Raw genomic sequence first — 20,035 nt, 5'->3', positions numbered from 1 at the left:
TACTTCCCAAATTGTACTGATGTGATTTTTTTTTTTCTTTGTTCCTGGGACTCTCGCCCGGAATTTGGGAGCTGTACAGCTGGCTAGAGGGACTGCAGGATCGAGAGGGGAGAAGGGAAGGGCAGGAAAGGGTTTGTGAAGGCAAAACCTGAACTCCAGCTAGCCAGTGTATATGTGGGAACATGAAGGGCCTACAGGTGCTCCTGTGGAAGATGGGAGGCTAAGAGACAGATAATGGTATAGTGGCAGAAGATCCTGCTAAGGGCAGGAAGCAGACCCAGGGAGAGGAGAGGGAGGGCAAAAATGGGGAAGGGACAAAACATAGTCTTCTGAGCTGTGTCTGTAGAAAAAAAAAAAACAACCAAAAAACAGAGGAACCAATCTGAAGGAAGATACTAGAAAGGGCTGGGAGAGAGTGGTGAGGAATACACCTTGAATAAACTATAGGAAACCCCAACGTTACTGTCTGGAAGGATTGGAGAGTGGCTGAATGCAAAGGGAGAACTTGGAGGGAAAGGGGGAACCCTTCAGCTAAAACTCCTGAGGGGTGTGGGCAAAGGTAGGGGACTGTATTCTAGATGCTCTTAGTGGTCTGGCAGCAGACCTCATCTCACCCTCATCTCTGCCCTTCAGCTTAGCTTGTCCCTCTGTCCTTTTCCCTGTCCTTGAGTCCCTCTCCTTTCTCTGATCATCCCTTGGATTTTCTAGATTTCTCTGGTGGTGCTGTGACCCAGGGGCTTTGGAGAAGGACTGGTCCAAGTTTGTCTCAGTAGCCCACTTGCCTCAGTTTTCTCCGCTGGTCCCCGCCCCCCGGGGGGGCACCCATCCCCAGGCAGAGCCCCACCTATTCTCAGGCAGGGATGGGTGGGTCCCCAGCACTCCAGCGGACAAGAGGGACTGAGGGACTGCTTGGTTCGGCCACCCCTGGCCAGCCTCTGTTCTGGATTATGCAACGGCCATCTCACTCTTTCCTAAAACAAGGGCTCTGGGCAATGACTAAGTTTAAATTCTGGGCCCCCAAGCAAGAATGTCAGCAAAAGCTTCCTGAACTTTTAAGCAAATACAAAATAAAAGAACCTCACTCCCAGCACCGCCCATGGCTACCCAGGGACCCTAGGATCTGAGTTTGGACAGCAATGTTTTTCCGTTGCCCAGAGATACAGATGCAGGGAGACGAGACTGCTGTCTTCCACCAAGGCCCTGTGATTGTCTACTCTTAAGACCCAAGGGTGGGAGTTTGGTTCCTGTGTCCAAACCCTTATCTCTATTATTTATTTCCTTTTTTTAAAAAAGCATGGCACATGGTTCTGGCTAGGGCCTTTCTCTTAGACTCCAGCTTGCTGCTTCTGAATAAGAGGAAAAACAAAAACAAAAAAGAAAACAAAAAAACCAAAAACCCATGGTAAATTGAGGAGGATGAGACAGAGGGTGGGATGGTCTCAGTGTGTTTTTTGACATTTGTGTTCCATCTTTGCAGAGAAACCCCACACTCTGCCGACTTCTAAGGCTCACCACTCTCTCCTGTCCTCTAATCACCCTTCTTGTAGCTTGCTGGCCCATCTAGTCCCTCTCTGGAAGTTAAGCAGGGCTTCACAGTGAAGGGATCCCATAGAGCCTAGTACTGTGCTACCCCTTTTCCATCTGTCCAGTACAAGTGTCCAGAGTTTTGTGCCCATTCCTGCTTGGGCACAAATCTTGCATACAGAGGTCCTGTCTTAGCACCCAGGGCAGAGATCTGGAGCTGTGGTTGATGGGTGCTTGAGCTGGGTTGCATGCCAAGTGCAAGCCCCTGAGTTTCTGCACTATCGGTTTGCTGAGAAGCCTCTGCCAGGGCTGAGGAAGACTAACCTTGGGCTATGACATACGTTTGTCCATAAACTTGTTAGTGGCTTCCTCCTCCCTATGCATGTTACACTGTTCTGATCCCCAAAGCTCTGCAACCTGTATGTCCCATGTGCCCTCAGGCATTGACTTCCAGAGTACTGATTTCCTTTTGATAACAAAGGGTAGAGGGAGAAGACTGTCTAGACCATTTTCAGCTTTAAGTCTGGGAAGAAGGTTGAAGGTCCAAGCCAAGAAGACTCAGAGAGGAAGGCCAATGACTATGTGGTGACAGAGCCTGGGTCTCGAGTGGGTCTGTTGTGATAACCCTTGCTAGTGTCCAGGCTGTTTTCTGCCACCTGCTCCCCAACACTTTCAAACCTATCCTGCTAAAGTGCTGACCTGATTGAGTGATGGTCTCCTCAAAAGCCTTTGGGGGTACTCCATCCTCCCCGCATAGAGCTCTGCTCCCTTTTGATATTTTTAGCCATGTGTGTTGGGCCCTGTAATTACACTCTGATTCAGCCAGGTAGTTGGATCATCTTCCTTAGAACCCTCTGGTAATTTCCCATTTGGGGGTCTGAACTGAGATAAGAGGAAGTGAAAGTAAGGCATAATTTTTTTTTTGCGTGTGTGTGTGTGTGTGTGTGTGTGTGTGTGTGTGTGTAGACAAAGTCTGGCTTTTATTCCTCCGAATTACGTGCCTAAGAGCAGAGAAAGAATCTACTCAGCTAGAGAGGCCCACTAGAGGCTGCAAGGGCAAGGTAGATTCTGAGTTGAACTTTAAAGGGTTTTTTTTTCTTTTAATTTATTTAATAACCACGTAATTAGTAGAAGCATTTCATTACAACAGCATTGACTTGGTCAATAACAGTTTCCAGAGCAAAGATGCATCTCTTTCAAAACTGGCTGTAATTTTTGGGTTCACATTGTTGAATTAATACAGTTAGACGTTACTATACTCAGTATAAACCCTATAAGACATAAAATTGAATGAGGTTTTAACCTTTAAAAAATATTTCCATTTCATTTTAGAATATACTGTTTCATAGAGAAAAACTCATTAAAATTTTTTTTATTATTTTTATTTTATGTGCATGAGTGTATTGCCTGCATGTATGATAGTGCACCCGTGTTGTGCAGTGCTGTGGAGGTCAGAAGAGGGCTTCGGATTCCCCTGGAACTGGAGTTAAGGATGGTTTGTAGCTGCCATGTGGGTGCTGGGGATCGAACCTGGGTCCTCTGCAAGAGTGGTCAGTGCTCTTAACTGCTGAGCCACCTCTCCAGCCCTGAAAAACTCATTTTTAATGCAAATAACACTTAGATGTTTACACATGCGTCTCTAATCTCTGTCGTAATTGGTTTTTTAGAGGTAATTTCTTCCTCAAGTCTCCAAGCGTGGTGGCGCACGCCTTTAGTCCCAGCACTTGGGAGGCAGAGGCAGGTAGATTTCTGTAAGTTCAAGTCCAGCTTGGTTTACATAGTGAATTCTAGGCTAGCTGAGGCTACAGGGAGACCCTGTCTCCAAAAAAAGAAAAAAGACCAAAACACCCCCATAAAAGTAGTACATATTGATGGGGTACTGTGTGATGTTTTAGTTCATGCATGAATTGTGTTATTTATTAAGCTAAAGATCTCTTCAAACATTTGAAATAATTTTTTCTGGCTTTTAACTTTTTTGTTTTTAATTGTGTGTGTGTGTGTGTGTGTGTGTGTATGTCTGTCTGTCTTATTGCATGTGTAAATGCAGGTGCCTGGGAAATCTAAAAGGGGGCATTAGATCCCCCGGAAGGGGAGTTATAGGTGGCTGTGGACCACCATGTGGGTGCTGGGAACTGAACTCACATCCTTGGCAAGAGCAGCCATCTCTCCAATCCCTTTCTGTTTTTTTTTTTTTTTTTTTTTTTTGAGACAGAGCCTTGCTGGAGTCCCAGTTGACCTGTAACTCACAATGTAGGTCAGGCTAGCCTCAAACTCACAGAGATTTGCCTGCATCTGCCTCCCGAGAGCTGGGATAAAAGGTGTGTGTGTGCCTCTATGTCTTTTCTAGCTTTTTGAGATATACAGTGCACAAGCTATACTCATCAGTATATAATAAACAGTCCAGAAACTCAGTTCATGGTGCTGGGGAAAAGCACTTGCCTAGCATATATGAGGCCCTAGGTTTGAGCCCCAGAACTGAAAAAGATCATCTGGGATGCCAGGGTATTCTGGGATAGAGTGTAAATTGTGACAAATTAATCTAACTATGTTATACATTTATGACATAAACACACTCAGGGGATGAGAAGAACAAAGAACTCTGGAAAACTGTTTTGAAATCATCAGAACTAAATATAAAAGGAATGATAAGTTCTATATAAGCACTGTACTCTATAGCTGGTAAATTTGCATCTCAGCTGGGTATGGGTTAAAAATTTTAAAGTACTTAACATATTGTTAAGGTTTGAGTGTGAAATGCCCCACCCCCAGGTTCATGTGTTTGAACGCTTGATCCTCAGCTGATACAATGTTCTGGGAGGTTGTAGACTCTTTAGGACCCACCCAGCAGAAGTGAATGGGGCGGAGCAAGCCCTAAAGATAATATCTGATTCTGGTTCTAGCCTACAATCTCTGCTTCCTGATCCAGCCCACCAAGATGTGAGACGCTGCTGCCTTACACTTCAACCACCATGGACAGAACAACTCTAGCCACCAAGCCTTCCCTGACACAGTGACCTAAAAGTGGTCTTTAACTCCAGTTCCAGGGGATTTGACACCCCCATTGGCCTCCATGGACATTGCATAACATGGGTGCACTTACATACATTCAAGCATAACACTCACACACATCACATAAAAATATATATATATTTTTCTTTTTGAGATAGGGTCTCCTTGTAGCCCCAGCCGTCCTGGAACTCACTGTGTAGACCAGGCTGGCCTTGAACTCACAGAGATCTGCTTGCCTCTGCCTCCTGAGTGCTGGGATTAAAGATGTGCGCCACCATGCCTGGCAAAAATAAATTTTTTAAAATTATTTTTATGTGTATGAGTGTATTGCCTGCATGTAGGTAAGTGCGCCCGTGTCTTGCAATGACCTCGGAGGACAGAAAAGACTGTTGGATCCCCTGGAACTGGAGTTATGGACAGTTGTTAGCTGCCATGTGGGTGCTGGGATTTGAACCTAGGTCTTCTGCAAGAACAGTCAGTGTTCTTAACCACTGTGCTATCTCCCCAGCCCCACATAAAAATAAATTAAAAAAAGTAAAGTAGAGTGGTATCTTGGGAATGGGGGTGATGCTGGAAGGGAGAGATTGTAAAGGAGCACAAGGAGGTTTTGGGGGCTGATGATATAGTCATTATCATGATTGTGGCAATATTTTCATTTATTTGTTTATTTATTTATTGGTCATTTTGAGACAAGGTCTCCCTGTAGCCCCAGCTGTCCTGGAACTCACTATGTAGACCAGGCTGGCCTTGAACTCACAGAGATCCGCCTCCTCTGTCTCCCAAGTGCCTCCACACACCCAGCTCTTTTTTTTTAAGGAATGATTTTCTTTCTTTCTTTTTTTTAAAAAATATTTTATTTGTTATTTTTATTTTATGTGTATGAGTGTATTGCCTGCATGTAAGTGAGTGCACCTGTGTCGTGCAATGCCACGGAGGTCAGAAGAAGGCTTCGGATTCCTCTGGAACTGGAGTTAAGGACGGTTTGTAGCTGGCATTTGAGTGCTGGGAATTGAACCTGGGTCCTCTACAAGAGCAGTCATTGCTCTTAACAGCTGAGCCATCTCTCCAGCCCTGTTTATTTATATCTTAAATGTGTCGGGTGAGGCAAGGATAGGGCCACTGATCTATGTGGAGTGCAGCTATTCCCGAGGGGCTGAGATTTTAATGTCCCTTGGGGTGAGCTTCTTTACTTCACTCAGTAACCAGTCTCTAAAGCCTTTAAAACTTGTTGGTTGAGCCCCGCCCCCCCCAACTCATGGTGTTGAAGATCAGTGTCCAGTGAAGATCCAGGTCAGATTTATGGATGGTGAATGCCAACACCTCATGGAGCTCCTCCTCATTCCCCAGCATGTCTGGCTTGAACAGCAGCTTAGGGGGCCTGTAATCCTGCAGGCCCCAAGGCAAATGTGCCGCCATTTGACAGGGTCTATTGCACCTTCTCTGTCTCTAGAACCTTGTGTCCTTTTGCGGTTGAGAGACAAGTAGCAGACTCTGTGATGGTCCAGACAACCTCAAAGTCAGCCAAGGTAGGAAAGCCAGTCTCTTCCTAGCTTAGAAACAGCCATGGATGATAGAAGTCACTGTTGACAATATCCACTGACATGATGGAGTGTAACATCGTGAAGCCCTAAAAGATGGGGGAGGGCATGTGAGTGACCCCCCCCATCCATTGCATCTAAAACCACTACTGATGTGCATAGTATCACATATAGGCTGAGAGCAGTCTGCATGAAGAAAAATAGGATTGGAACATTGAAGACCATCAAAGAGTACCTCTTATGCCTTCTCTTGATTTTTATTGGGGTTTAGAACAGGATGCTATGAGAGATGGGGGAGTCAAGGCCCTAAAGGATCTTTCCCAAGCTAAAAGCTCCCACTTTGAATAGCCGCCTATCCTTCCTGATGACTCCATCCCTTCTTCTATTCCAAAGCCCAGGTTCTCTGTAGGAAATTTTGCTTTGCTGCCACAGGCTGTGCATGGACATGCAGACACAGAGAAAAACAGCAGGGCTATCAAAATGCAGAGTTATGTGGTAATATTTTCATGGGTATAAACATAAGTTAATAATTTACACTTTAAATATGTATGGGCTTATTATATAGATGATACTTCAATGAAACTAATAAGTCCATTGAGATGCCAAGCATAAATTACCAAATAGGACCCAAGAAAGCCAATGGAGGGTACATTTACCAAAAAGGTTGGTCCTCTGAACCTTGAAGAGTGGGTTCAACACCCACCAACATCTCTCTGGATACACTGTCTTCTGTCATTTCTCTGCATCAGGCCCTAGCTAGGTAGCTACTTTATGAAGACGATGGGATGGCTGTGACTTCAGGCCAGTTCCTCTTTAGTAGCTGCATTTGGGGAGAAATGAGTTGAGGCTTGAGGCAATTTTACAAGTCAGGAAGGTGGGTGGGAGAGAATCAGGAGGTGCAAGTGAGTTGGGGAGGGCAGCTAGTCAAGACTGTAACCCAGCCAGGCATGGTAGCACATGCCATAGATCCCAGCACTGGGGAGGGGAGGCAGAGGCAGACAAAGCTTAGTCTACATACACAGCGAGATATAGACCAAGGGTCTCATATTTTGACTCTCTCAAAAAACCAAAAAAAAAAAAAAGAAAAGAAAGAAAGGACAGTAACATAGGGCACACATCTCAATAAATCTTGTTTATGGGTGAGAACATCGAGATAACTTTTCAGTCACATGGAATTAGGACTGTGATTCAAGTTTCCCTATTTCCTGTCTATACCTGCTTCCATCATCCATCTCCATAATGCCAAGATGCTATTGTTTATGTTGATACTATTCACTCAGAGCTTTTAATTTACTTATTTGGTTTTATTGAGGCAGTGTCTCACATAGCCTAGCCTGTCCTTGAATACACTGTGTAGCCAAAACTGGTCTTAAATTCTTGATCTTTCCACCATAGCCTTCCAAGTGCTAAGATTTCAGGTGTGTGTTACCATGTTCATTTCTCACTTAGCACTTTAACTTGGTAATTTTAAAAATTACATTGTATCTATTTATTTAGTGGGATAGAGAGGTGCTCTTGCCACAGTGCTCTTGTGAAGGTCAGAGGACAACTTGTGGAGTCAGCTCTCTCTTACTATAGTGTGGGTCCTGAAGATCAAACTCAGGTCATCAGGCCTGGTAGCAGGCACCTTTTGCCCACTAAGTTATCTTACCAGCTCTCTTAAATTTATTTTATTATATGGTGAATTAAAAAATGGAGCTTGAGAGATGGTGCAGCAGTGAAGAACACTAACTGCTCTTGCAGAGGACCTGGGTTCGATTCCCAGCACCTACATGGCGGCTAACAACCATCTGTAACTCCAGTTCCAGGGGACCTGACACCTTCTTCTGACCTCACCAGGCACTGAACAACACAGGTGCACTTACATACATGCAGACAATACACTCATACACATAAAATAATAAACATTAAAAAAATGCCGGATGTGGTGGCATACAGCTTTAATCTCAGAATTTGGGAGGCAGAGGCAGGCAGATTTCTGTGAGTTCAAGGCCAGCCTGGTCTAGTTCCAGGTTAGCTGGGGCTATAGGCAGACTCTGCCTTAAAAAAGACCCCCAAAAAAAGGGATGAGTTTGATATCTAAAGGAGCTATATATAGAAATGACTCTATATATTATTAAACCAGATTGTAGTAAGTGATATAAATAAGGTGTGCAGAAGAGGGTATTGTGATTAGGCTGTGCTTGCTCTAAGCTATTCTATGTTGTGTAAAATAGTGGCTTTCAGGTTGTGTCTTGCCCTGTATGACTCTATTTTCTGAGCAGTATTTGGCTCCATTAAAAAATTATTTATAGCCAAGTATGGTGGCGCACGCCTTTAATTCCAGCATTCGGGAGGCAGAGGCAGGCGGACCTCTGTGAGTTCGAGGCAGCCTGGTTGGTCTCCATAGTGAATCCAGGCCAGCTGGGGCTATAGGGAATCCCCATCTCCAAAAGACCAAAAAAAAAAAAAAAAAAAGAAATATTTATGCCGGGCATGGTGGTGCATGCCTTTAGTCCCAGCATTCGGGAGGCAGGGGGAGGCAGATCTCTGTGAGTTCAAGGCCAGCCTGGTCTCCACAGTGAATCCAGGCCAGGTAGGGCTACAGGGAGACCCTGTCTCAAAAAGACCAAAAAAAAAATTATGTATTTATTTGTGAGTGTTTTGCCTGCATGTATGTTAAGTGCACCTATGTCTGACTGTGGAGGTCAGAGGAGGGCATCAGATCCTCTGGAACTGGAGTTGCAGATGGTTGTGAGCCACCATGTAGGTGCTGGGAACTGAACACAGGTCCTCTGCATGAACAGCCAGTGCTCTTAACCCCTGAGCCATCTCTCCAGCCCTAGTATTTGGCACCATTTTGTGTGGAGTTACAGAGGCAGGATGATTTGGCATATAGAAATCACCAGCACCACCATGAGAAGCAAGCTGATAACTGTTGTATGGCACTATTCCTGCCGAGATGTAAATAAATGTCTATACACCCCAGATGGAGCACCAACAACAGACCAAAGTAAGGATACCGCCAAAATCCAACTTGGTGAACCAATGAGCTTTAGTGGGGTTACTACAGGAGCAAAAATGACTCAAATACAGCTGTGTCACCAAAGCCCACCTCAACATGGGTGATGAGAGCTCATGAAAGCTGGAAATCTAGAATGGAGTACACTGCACAGCTTGTAGACAGCTCAACAGGTTGGAGAGTGCCTGCCTCTTTCAGGCAGCTCTACTGGTCTGAGCTCATCTTGTCTGACAGTCTCATAGGGGTCCTTATGGGGTAGGAGGGGCCTAGTGAATCTGGTGAGTTTCAGGAAGTTTCCTGAAGCTTTTGAGATCCTTCCTGCCTTAGCTAATGAGCTTTCCTGCTGGATGGAGTGTTTCACCTTCCCTTAGAACATCCAGTTTTAAGAAGCCTCCCTATGAGGTAGAGGGATTTTTTTAAAAAATTATTTTTATTTGATGTGTATACGTGTATTGCCTGTATGTAGGTAAGTGCAACTGTGTCGTAATGTAATGCCCGTGGAGGACAGAAGAGGCTGTCGGATCCCCTGGAACTGGAGTTACAGACAGTTGTTAGCTGCCATGTGGGTGCTGGGATTCAAACCTGGGTCTTCTGCAAGAATAACTAGTGTTCTTAACCGCTGAGCCATCTCTCCAGCCCCAGGTAGAGGGGCTTTCTCTCCAGCCCCAGGAAATTGCTACACAACATAAGGTATTCCTAAAAGTAAAAAGGTACCATCCTTTAAATTTATCAAAGTATAAATACATATGGGTGTATTTTAAAATCACTTAAGGATAACCAGACCCAAGAACTTATACATCGGACCAAGGAAGTGTACAACGCTCTCACCTGGGCCCCATTAAGAGGAGGATATCTAACACTGTGATGACAATGGCCCTCATTAACCTATCATCTGTCCACCTGTGTGTGCATATCAAGGGAGCAACAGGCATTGGTATCCCAAATGTCTGCAGGGCTTCAGCTCAGAGTGACTGCTGATGAGACCTACTCAAATTGCTGTCTGTCCACCCATTCATCCACATCTGGTCCTGCACTTTGCAGCTGAATTCAACCCTGAGGCCTCTCTCAACCCTGTATCCCTGCTGTTTGGCTCTGAGGCTGTGGATGTGGTTGCATGTCCAGCAAATCTCCAGCTGGGTTATCTAATTTCAGTGACTTTCTTTGCACCATATCATAGCTATTTCTGCCTCCAGTAAGGCCTCTCTGAACTCCTTGAATTCTGCTACTGTGTCTTTAACTCTTTTGTAGCCATTCTGTAACCTACTTATATACACTTGTGATGTATGTGATTTGAGTTAATATTAGTTATTAGTAATTAATATTGGAATAAAATACTTTGTTTCTAAATAATATATTCCAATGGCCAATTATCAACAGAAATCAGGACTAATTGGCAAAATGTAGCCAATGAAACTGACACAGCTTGTGACTTTATTGGTGTTCAGTAAATTCAGACATTGTGGAAGGATGCAAACATGTTCCTTTATGTTTCTGACACAAGACTTACGACAGAGGGGAACTCCTTCTCTCTGTAGAAAAGATTCAGTCAAGGGAGGAAACCAGTGAAGCCTTAACCCAGGATCCCAACTCCCCACAAGGGCATTGACGCCCTTTAGAAGTGCACAATATGGGTTGGAGAGATGGCTCAGTGGTTAAGAGCACTGACTGTTCTTGCAGAAGACCCGGGTTCGAATTCCAGCACCCACATGGCAGCTAACAACTGTCTGTAACACCAGTTCCAGGGGATCCGACAGCCTCTTCTGATCTCTGCCTCTGCGGGAATTGCACGATACGGTGCACTTACCTACATGCAGGTGATACACGCATACACATAAAAATAATTTTTAAAAAAGTGCACAGTAAACGTTGGTGTCCTTTTTTCTAGTATATTCTCACCCGACCTAAGTTCCCTGTCAAGTCCGTCTGGTCCCCAAATTGCAGTGGGTTTCATACCACTACTTTTGGTACCTGACTTCTCTGCGGTTCTGGAGCGTCCTTCCTGAAATGAACGAACGTGTTGTGAAATGACACTTGGGAAAGAAATCAACGCTAACAGTTGAGTACTCCACGGTGGAGGCCGGCCTTTGGCTCCTCACGCATGAAAATGAGATGATCATAATAGTATTTCAGAAGGGTGTCAAGTGGATTACAAGGACATTCCTGTAAAGCTTTCCGCTTCACATTTGGCTCAGAAAAGGCAACGCTTGCTCGGGCACGGTGACCTGCCCCGCCCCACGGAAGCCGCCCCTTGACCGCCTCCTTGTCCTGGCAGCGCCCAAGGTGGCGTCCGCGCCGCCACGTCGCTTCCCCCACCCTCAAGACACCCGGGTTCCTCAGACGCTGCCCAGCGCTAGGTACCCGGCTCACCGGGCCGCGCCCCACACCGCCTGCGCCCTGCGATTGGCTGCTGAAAATGCCAGTCTCCAGAGACGGATGCCGATTGGCCAGTTTCGGCATGGAGGGGCGGGCCTCGTGGAGCGTAGGAAGGGTGGGGACCCGGATGTGTGTGGTGGCGGCGGCTGGAGAGCTAGTGTGCGGAGCTGAGAGGCCTATGGATGAGGAGGACGCGGCGGCCCCGGTAGGCGGGGAACGGGGGCGGGGTCCCGGAGGCCTCGGTCCCCGCGGAGCTGGGGGCGGGGGTCCTGGGCCACGGCTCCGGGGTGAGGGGCGGGGCCAGGAGCTCTGGTCGTCGGTCTTCCTCCAGCCGCGTCCTGCCGCGCACCTTCCCCTAGTGCAGGGCCTGGGGAGACCCGGCGTAGCCACACTGACAGGTTAAGGCCGGGCTGCACCCGGGTCGTATCTGACAGACCAGACAGTGTTGGGTAGGAGGCGGGATCCAATGCAGCTGCTGCTGAACGATGCCAAGGCTAGAGGATTCTCAAAGACCAGATGCCCACAAGTCTGGGGTTCCAGCATTTACTTGGGGTCAAGCCCAGGGCCCTGGAAGAGAACCCTAGGTTTGCCCCACAGGTGGCTACTCTTCTGGGCCATCTGGTGGGCCATAGCTCCTGCAGAAGAATCCTAATGTGCACATTGGAATCGAACTCAGCCTAGCCTAGGCTTGCTAAGCACCTACTGTGTGCAAGGCACAGTGCCAGGGCTTGGAGGGTGGGAAGAAAAGAATTCTACACCTTTGTCTCACTTTTGGCGCTCAGGAGAATTTTATTCATTCATTCATGTGTTGGCACTGAAGATTGTCTAAATACCAAGAGGGCCCCCACTCCTCTGTTTCCCACTCCCATTTTGTGGCTGCCATTCCCTGAACTGCTACCATAACCTGCAGCCAGAACGAACTTTAAGATCTGATAAGTTTTAAAATTATATCATTTCTTGCTTAAAATTCCCCAGAGGTTTTTTCATTACCCTTGGGATACAATTCAAACTCCTTACTGTGGCCTGTAGGGCCTGTCTCCTGCCCTGTTTTCCTGTACACTGCTGTCCCTAGCCTCTCCTTTTCCACCATGCCAGCTCCCTTCTACCCAAGGACCTCTGCCTTGACTGTCCCCTCTGCCTGGAATGTTCTTACTGAACTGTCACATGCTTGCTTCCTTTTCAATACGCATGCAGCCTTCAGAGAGAGTCCCTGTCCACTATTTGTTTTTTCCTCCACTGGCTAAAATTGTCATTTGTGCTTGTTAAACTTGTCATGCTTCCTCATGCCCACTAGACTAGAAACCTTATAAGAGTAGGAATCTCATCCACATTGGTCACAGCTCTGCCCCCTAGCACTGAGGACAGAGCATACAGTAGAAGCCCAGTATGTACTTGCTGAGGGAAAGGCTGATTGTTGAGATGCCTTTGGACACCTGTCCTCAAGTCTGGGGCACTTTCCATAATCAAGATTGAGCAGGCTGAGGTACTCTGTGCTGAGCCCTGCTTCTTCCTCAGGTCCTCCTCTCCTCACAGGTTTGTTCTCATGAACAAGATGGATGACCTCAACCTGCATTACCGGTTTCTGAATTGGCGCAGAAGGATCCGGGAGATTCGGGAGGTCCGGGCTTTTCGCTATCAGGAGAGGTTCAAACACATCCTTGTTGATGGAGACACTTTGAGGTGAGTTTAGGGAAATGGTTCCATATTTTCCTTTCTCAGATCTTAGAAGGGAAACAGTTTTAGAGGACAAAGACTGTTTCTACTGCACTGTGAAGGGTATACTGGGCCCCAGTGGCTTTTTGCATTTTCTTCTGCCTCTTGTCCCTGGGCCACTTTGTTTTTTAATTTTTTTATTATATACATATATACATACATACATTTATTTAGTGTATGGGGGTGGGTGCATGCATGCACATGTTGAAGTTAAATGACAACTTGCAGGAGTTGGATCTCTCCTTCCACCATGTAGGACTTGTGGATTGAACTCAGATCATTTGGCTTAGGGGGCAAGTGTCTTTACATACTGAGCTGTCTTGCCATGCCTCCTCCACTCCCCCTTCTTTTTTTAATTTGAGTCAGCCTACGTTGGCCTAAAACTTGGAATCCTTGCTTCAGCCTTCCAAGCACTGAGATTATAGATACATACCACCTCAGCCAGCTTGGGTCACTGTCTTCTGGTCTGGCAAGGAAGGGATCCAGCAAGGGCCTGTCCTGATTGGAAGTGCCCATGGCAGGCGGAAGAGGCCCCTGGGACCAAGATCTTTGTGGAGAAGACTATAGTTGGTCTGTGTGGTCTGAGTCCCCTTCTGCCTACACCTCAGGGACTGGGTTCAGCAAAGAGTGGGCCTTTCTAAGGTAGCAGCCCCCTATTTGGGGATGGGCAGTTCTATAATCCATCATGCTCACCCCCTCCCATGTCTTTCCAGCCCTTTGGTTTGTATTTTTCTCTCTTTTCTGTCTTGGACCTTCCCTGGTTCCTCTTTACCCTAGTCATCATCTGGAGGGGGAGGGAAGTAGTGTTATTTAGCCTGGAGGCAAGAAAGGTGGGGTATCTGGACTGAGTGAGTCTCTTCCAGTCTGTGAAGGGCTTTGATACAGAGGATAGAAATCATCTGTTCTTCGGTTCTACTGAGGACAGAGCTAGAGGCAAGGGCCAAAGTTTCAGCATCTGGGATTGAGGTTAGACAAGACTGTGGGATCCCCTCATAGGCACTTAGGGAAGGGAATATATTTTTAACTCTTGGAAATGAAGAGGCCAGGCTTGTATTGGTCTAGTGTGGGTTGGATCCTGGCTGGAGGCAGTGAGGGGGTAGGTCACCTTAAGTATTGTGTGGTATATGTGCAGATGTCTTGAAGTGTGCCCTGAGGAGGTCACTGTGCCACCCTCACAAGATTGGGATAGAAATGCTGAGGTCCTCCTCCCAACTCCTGAGCTTGCCTGCTAATGGAACTCCTCCATATTCCTTCTTTAGTTACCATGGAAATTCTGGTGAAGTTGGCTGCTATGTGGCTTCTCGACCCCTGACCAAGGACAGCAATTACTTTGAGGTGATGAAGCAGTAGGTGGGCAGAGGCGGGTGGAGTGGCAAATGAGGAGTGAGGGTATTAAGCTCCAAGGTGCTCCTTCCTTTCCTGGATTCATGACCCGGCCTTTTAAATTTCCCAGCGAGGTTGTCCTATTTACTCGGAGAAGGGTACAGGATAGTATGACCTAGACCTGAGAGATAGGTGTCTTAGAGTCTCATCACCCTGGCCCTTTTACTCTGCTAACCCTTGCCTAGGTAGACTTTGATCCATGTCTCAGTCTTTGGCTTATGCACTTTCCTATCCCCTAACCCAAGCCTAGTGTTGACTCTGCCCCTGACCTTTCATTTTTATTTTTTAAATTTTGTGTGTGGGTATGTGCATGTCAGTTCAGTACCTACAGAGGTAAGAGGCATCAAATCCTCCAGGAGCTGGAGTTACAGGTGGTTGTGAGCCAACTGATATGGGTGCTGGGAACCTAACTCAGGTCCTCTGAAAGAGCAGTACTTGCTCTTAACTGCTGAGTCACCTCTCCAAGCCCCCACCTTTTTTCTTTTCTTGCTTTTTTTTTGATAGCACTGGCTGGCCAAGACCTTGCTATATAATCAGGCTGGCCTCAAACTCATGATGATCCTCTTGCCTTAACCTCTCTTGTGCTGAAATTATAGATGTGCCACTATCACACCCAGCTAAATCCTAGGAATGATTGTCTAAGTAATCATGCTAAAGGGTCCTCACCCTCTCTTCTTTTCCGTACTAAGTCTTGCCATCTGATCCCTAGGTCTTTTGTCTCTGAGTGTCAACCCCTTTGAGCACTCTTCTTCCTGCCCTTCTCCCCATAGAATTTCATTCCATTTTATGTCCCTGTGATCTGTGTCCTGCATTCTTCCTTCCAGGTATCAATTGTGGACAGTGGTGTCCGGGGCACCATTGCTGTGGGGCTGGTCCCTCAGTACTACAGCTTGGATCACCAGCCTGGCTGGTTGCCTGACTCCGTAGCCTACCATGCTGATGATGGCAAGTGAGTGGTCCTTTTCTATGCAGTTGAAGCCAAGATGTGAAGGAAAAGTTACCTCCGAGTGGTTTTCTCCATTGCTTCCTGTCTGGGGGGTAAACTGAGCTGATTAGAACAAAGTTACTGTGGTAGCTACCTTTGCAGGTGTGTAGACTTTGGAGGGACAGTGATGTTCATACTAGAACATAGGCAAATGCTATCAAGAGTGACTGGAGGGACTGGGAGATGGCTAGGAGCCATTAAGAGTATGTACTGATCTTGAAGAGGACCTGCGTTTGGTTCCCAGCACCCACATCAGGCAGTCACAGCCACCTATAACTCCAGCTCCAGGGATCTAATGCTCCCTTCTGGCCTCTGTGCCTTCCTGCACTCATGTGGACCATACCCATACACAGACATACACAGACACATAATTTTTAAAAAAATCTTAAAAAAAAAATCCAGGTTTGGTGCAACACACCTTTAATTCTAGCACTCAGGAAGCAGGGACAAGTGGATCTCTGTGAGTTTCAGGTTAGCTGGAGCTATAGAGAGACCCTCTCTTAAAAAAAAAAAAAAAAAAACCAAAACATGATTGGAAATGCTGGGATGGTGCTGGGGAGGGGTGGGAGAAGCCACAGTCCTGTGTCTGCCACTCTCTCCACAGGCTGTACAATGGCCGGGCCAAGGGGCGCCAGTTTGGGTCAAAGTGCAACTCTGGGGACCGGATTGGCTGTGGCATTGAGCCTGTGTCTTTTGATGTGCAGACTGCCCAGATCTTCTTCACCAAAAATGGGAAGAGGGTGAGTGAGAAACTTCGGGAAGGTTCAAGTGGCTTTAAGTTGCCCAATGATTTGTGCAAGCAACCAGGAAGAATCTGATGGCTGGGGCTCGTCCAGCCGCAGTCTACATTTACTTCTCATCTCCTGTCTTGCCATAGACAGCCCCGTGTGTAAGAGAAGAAACTTTCCCTGCCCAGGGCAGCTGGGACATGACCTAGATGATAGATTTAGAGGGGCAAGTTAGTGCTGCCAGCAGGGGCAGAAGCAGGCGATTTGAATAAACAGAAAGAAAGGGGTTATGCATGTAACTCAGTTGATACAGAGCTTGCCCAGCATGTACAAGGCTCCGGGTTCAGTCCCCAGCACTGCATAAATGGGCATCTGGGGGCACTTGGGAGATGGCTTCAGGAAGACCAGAAGTTCATGGTCATCCTTGACTATATAGTGAGTTGAAGGCCAGCTTGGGTTACATGAGATACTGTCTTTAAAAAAAAGTTTTCTTCAGGAATGTGGCTCCTAGAGGTTATGCTCTAGGTGTAGGGTACCCTCTAAATGATCCTACAGACAGTACTAAGTGGACTCAGTGGGTTTTAATTTTTTTTTTCTTCTTTAGAGAAGACTCAGAGACTCAGTGGGTTTTTAAAGAAAAACACATAAAGTTGGGAGGGAAAAGTATGTGTATATATGCTATAAGAGGAATTGGAGGGGAGGAAATGGTAGATTTGATCAAAATAATAGAATAATTTAAAAAATTATTTCTATGTGTATGGGTGTTTTGTTTGCATGTATATAAGTGTACCACATTCATGCAATGTCCATGGAGGTCAGAAGAGGGCACTGAATCAGTCCCCTGAAACTTGAGTTACGGATGGTTGTTAGCTACCATGTTGGTCCTGGGAACGAAACCCAGGTCCTCTGTAAGAGCAGCCAGTACTCTTAACCGCTGAGCCATCTCTCTAGCCCTCACCCCCAAATATATATATATATTTATTTATTTTTTAGGAAATACTGAGGAAATAACCGGACCAAAACAAGACCAAAATCCAGCACCCAAAAATAGTTTCTTTTAAAAGAAAGATTATGGCATAGCTGTATAAACTAGAGGGTTTACACAGCTCTACCATCATGTCCAGTGGGGTTTTGATTTGCATATTTTGGGGGATTTGTCCATTCTCAGTTTTCTTTCCCTTTTCCCGATTTAAAGACAGTAGTAATACCGAGGAGATGAAGTAGTGATGAGACGGATGGGAGACACCCAGCTCTCTGTCTCTCTCGGGCTTTTGGAGACAGGGTCTCCCTGTAGCTATCAGCTGGCCTGGAACTTATTATGTAGATCAGGCTGGCCTTGATCTCATAGAGATCTGCCAGCCTCTGCCTCCAGAGTGCTGGGATTAAAGGTGTGCACCACCATACCCACCGAGGAGATGAAGTAGTGATGAGACGGATGGGAGACACCCAGCTCTCTGTCTCTCTCGGGCTTTTGGAGACAGGGTCTCCCTGTAGCTATCAGCTGGCCTGGAACTTATTATGTAGATCAGGCTGGCCTTGATCTCATAGAGATCTGCCAGCCTCTGCCTCCAGAGTGCTGGGATTAAAGGTGTGCACCACCATACCCGGCTCCAGCTCTCTCTCTCTCTCTCTCTCTCTCTCTCTCTCTCTCTCTCTCTCTCTCCCCCTCTCCTCTCTCTTTTTGAGACAGGGTCTCCTTGTAGTCCCAGCTGACCTGAACTCATTATATAGACCAGGCTGGCCTTGAACTCACAACAGTCTGCCTGCCTTTGCCTCCCGAGTGCTGGGATTAAAGGCGTGCTCTACCATGCCTGGCTCTCTTGTCTTTTTGAGACAGGGTCTCCCTGTAGCCCCAGCTGACTTGGAACTCACTCTATAGACCAGGCTGGCCTTGAACTCACAGAGATTCATCTGCCTCTGCTTTCCTAGTGCTGGAATTAAAGGCATGCGCCACCACGCCCAGCTCGGCTCTCTCTCTCTCTCTTTTTTTTTTTTTTTTTTTTTTTGTGACCAGGTCTCCCTGTAGTTACCAGCTGGCCTGGAACTTATTATGTAGATCAGGCTGGCCTTGAACTCACAGAGATCCACCTGCCTCTGCCTCCCAAGTGATGGGATTAAATCAGCTTTCTCTCTTTACCCCCTCCTCTCTACCCTGCTGGAGGAAGATGTCTTCTCAAACCAGGTCTGCTCCCTTAGCAGCCTTGCCTTGGTTTTACCACTGTGGTATTCATGCGGGAGTCCAGAAAGTACCTGACAGCAAGTTCAGAGACTTGGGTTTGCCTTTCTAGCTCTGTGAATACCTTGCTTGGCCAGAAATACTTAGCAAATTTTAAAATGTTACTTAACCTGTTTTTTAAAATCTGTGTTTGATAATTATTGATTGCATCATCTTAAAAGTGCCTTAGTGAGAATTGGATGAGCTATGGAAAAGTGAGCCACGTGGCAACTCCCTTCTCCCTTCCTGTGCTGCAGGTGGGCTCCACCATCATGCCCATGTCCCCAGATGGGCTGTTCCCAGCAGTTGGCATGCATTCCCTGGGTGAGGAGGTGCGACTGCACCTCAACGCTGAACTGGGCCGTGAGGACGACAGTGTCATGATGGTGGACAGTTATGAAGATGAATGGGGCCGGCTGCATGATGTCAGAGTCTGTGGCACTGTAAGTAAGAGGCAGTGGCGATAAGGGCAGGTGGAGAGGGCCAGGAAGAACACATGTGGGCATTTGAGCACATCAGTATTGCTCAGAATGGGGAGCAAGGAGAGTGTTTTTCTTTGTCTCAGGAATGTTGCTCACGTTGGCCTTAAACTTTCAGAGGGGGGAGGGAGGGAGGGAGGGAGAGAGAGTGTGTGTTACTGGATACTGAAGCTAGGGCCTTTCAAATGCTAGGCAAGTGCTGTACCAGTGAGGTGCTTACCTCTGGCTGCTCTTCTATTTTTAACCCATTACACAGGGTCTCCCTGTAGCCCCAGCTGTCCTGGAACTCACTATGTAGACCAGGCTGGCCTTGAATTCATAGAGATCCCCTTGCCTTTGTGCTTTGATTCCCTTCCCAAGTGTTGGGATTGAAGGCGTGTGACTCCACGCCCAGTCTGTAGCTCTTTTTTTTTTTTTTTTTTTTTTTTTTTTTTTTTTTTTTTGTTTTTTTGAGACAGGGTCTCCCTGTAGCCCCAGCTGTCCTGGAACTCACTATGTAGACCAGGCTGGCCTTGAACTCACAGAGATCTACCTGACTCTGCCTCCTGAGTGCTGGGATTAAAGGCGTGTGCCACCATGCCTGGCCTATCTCAGGCAAACTTTGAACTTTTAATCCTCATACTTTAGCTTCAAGTGGCTGGGATATAGGCCTATGCCACTAGGCATTTTAAAAAAAAAAAAAAGCTTTGTTGTTGATCTCTTCTGACATTTAAAAAAATTTTATTTCTGTCTCCCTACCTTGGCCTCTTCAGTGACTAGAACTGCAGTCCTGGTGCCCCTGCACTCAGGACAGTGGCTTTGGGGAGTGGGAGTTCTGGTAGAACAGCCTGAAGCCTTGATATGATTCTTACAGTCTTGATCTGTGTTCTTAGCACTGGTTCCCCCTTTCCCTTTTCCTTCATCTGGGGTCTCAGGTTTGTTTCCAGGAGAACAAGTAGAAGCTCTCCCTTGCTGGTTTCTCCTTGTTCAGTGTCTGAGGCCCTCTGCTCTGCACAGGGATTGATCTCAGAGGGCCACTACCTGCACTCCCCTTTTGACTTGATTCAACTCAGCTGGCCTGCTTCTAGTCCTATAACTGAGGAGCAAG

The 20,035-nt window shown here is 46.7% G+C and overlaps 1 protein-coding gene across 2 annotated transcripts in view; it reads left to right on the top strand.

Moving 5' to 3' along the window:
* The first annotated feature begins 11,543 nt into the window (after positions 1 to 11,543).
* Spryd3 (SPRY domain containing 3) overlaps positions 11,544 to 20,035 on the top strand; it is a 19,973-nt gene continuing 11,481 nt past the window's right edge. The window contains exons 1-6 of one of the 2 annotated variants that reach the window (XM_008838389.3): positions 11,544 to 11,650; positions 12,979 to 13,125; positions 14,418 to 14,493; positions 15,366 to 15,490; positions 16,131 to 16,266; positions 18,727 to 18,912. In XM_008838389.3, the coding sequence (XP_008836611.1) occupies positions 11,628 to 11,650; positions 12,979 to 13,125; positions 14,418 to 14,493; positions 15,366 to 15,490; positions 16,131 to 16,266; positions 18,727 to 18,912 (693 nt within the window). In that variant the 5' untranslated portion in view covers positions 11,544 to 11,627. Of the gene's footprint in view, positions 11,651 to 12,960; positions 13,126 to 14,417; positions 14,494 to 15,365; positions 15,491 to 16,130; positions 16,267 to 18,726; positions 18,913 to 20,035 lie in introns of both variants that reach the window. The other variant, XM_008838380.3, reaches the window with a different exon arrangement.

The sequence above is a fragment of the Nannospalax galili genome, unplaced genomic scaffold (genome assembly GCF_000622305.1).
Source record: "Nannospalax galili isolate Female #2095 unplaced genomic scaffold, S.galili_v1.0 scaffold251, whole genome shotgun sequence".
Lineage (NCBI taxonomy): Eukaryota > Metazoa > Chordata > Mammalia > Rodentia > Spalacidae > Nannospalax > Nannospalax galili.
The sequence above is the reverse complement of the archived record's forward strand: the minus strand, read 5'-3'. Positions and strand labels throughout refer to the sequence as shown.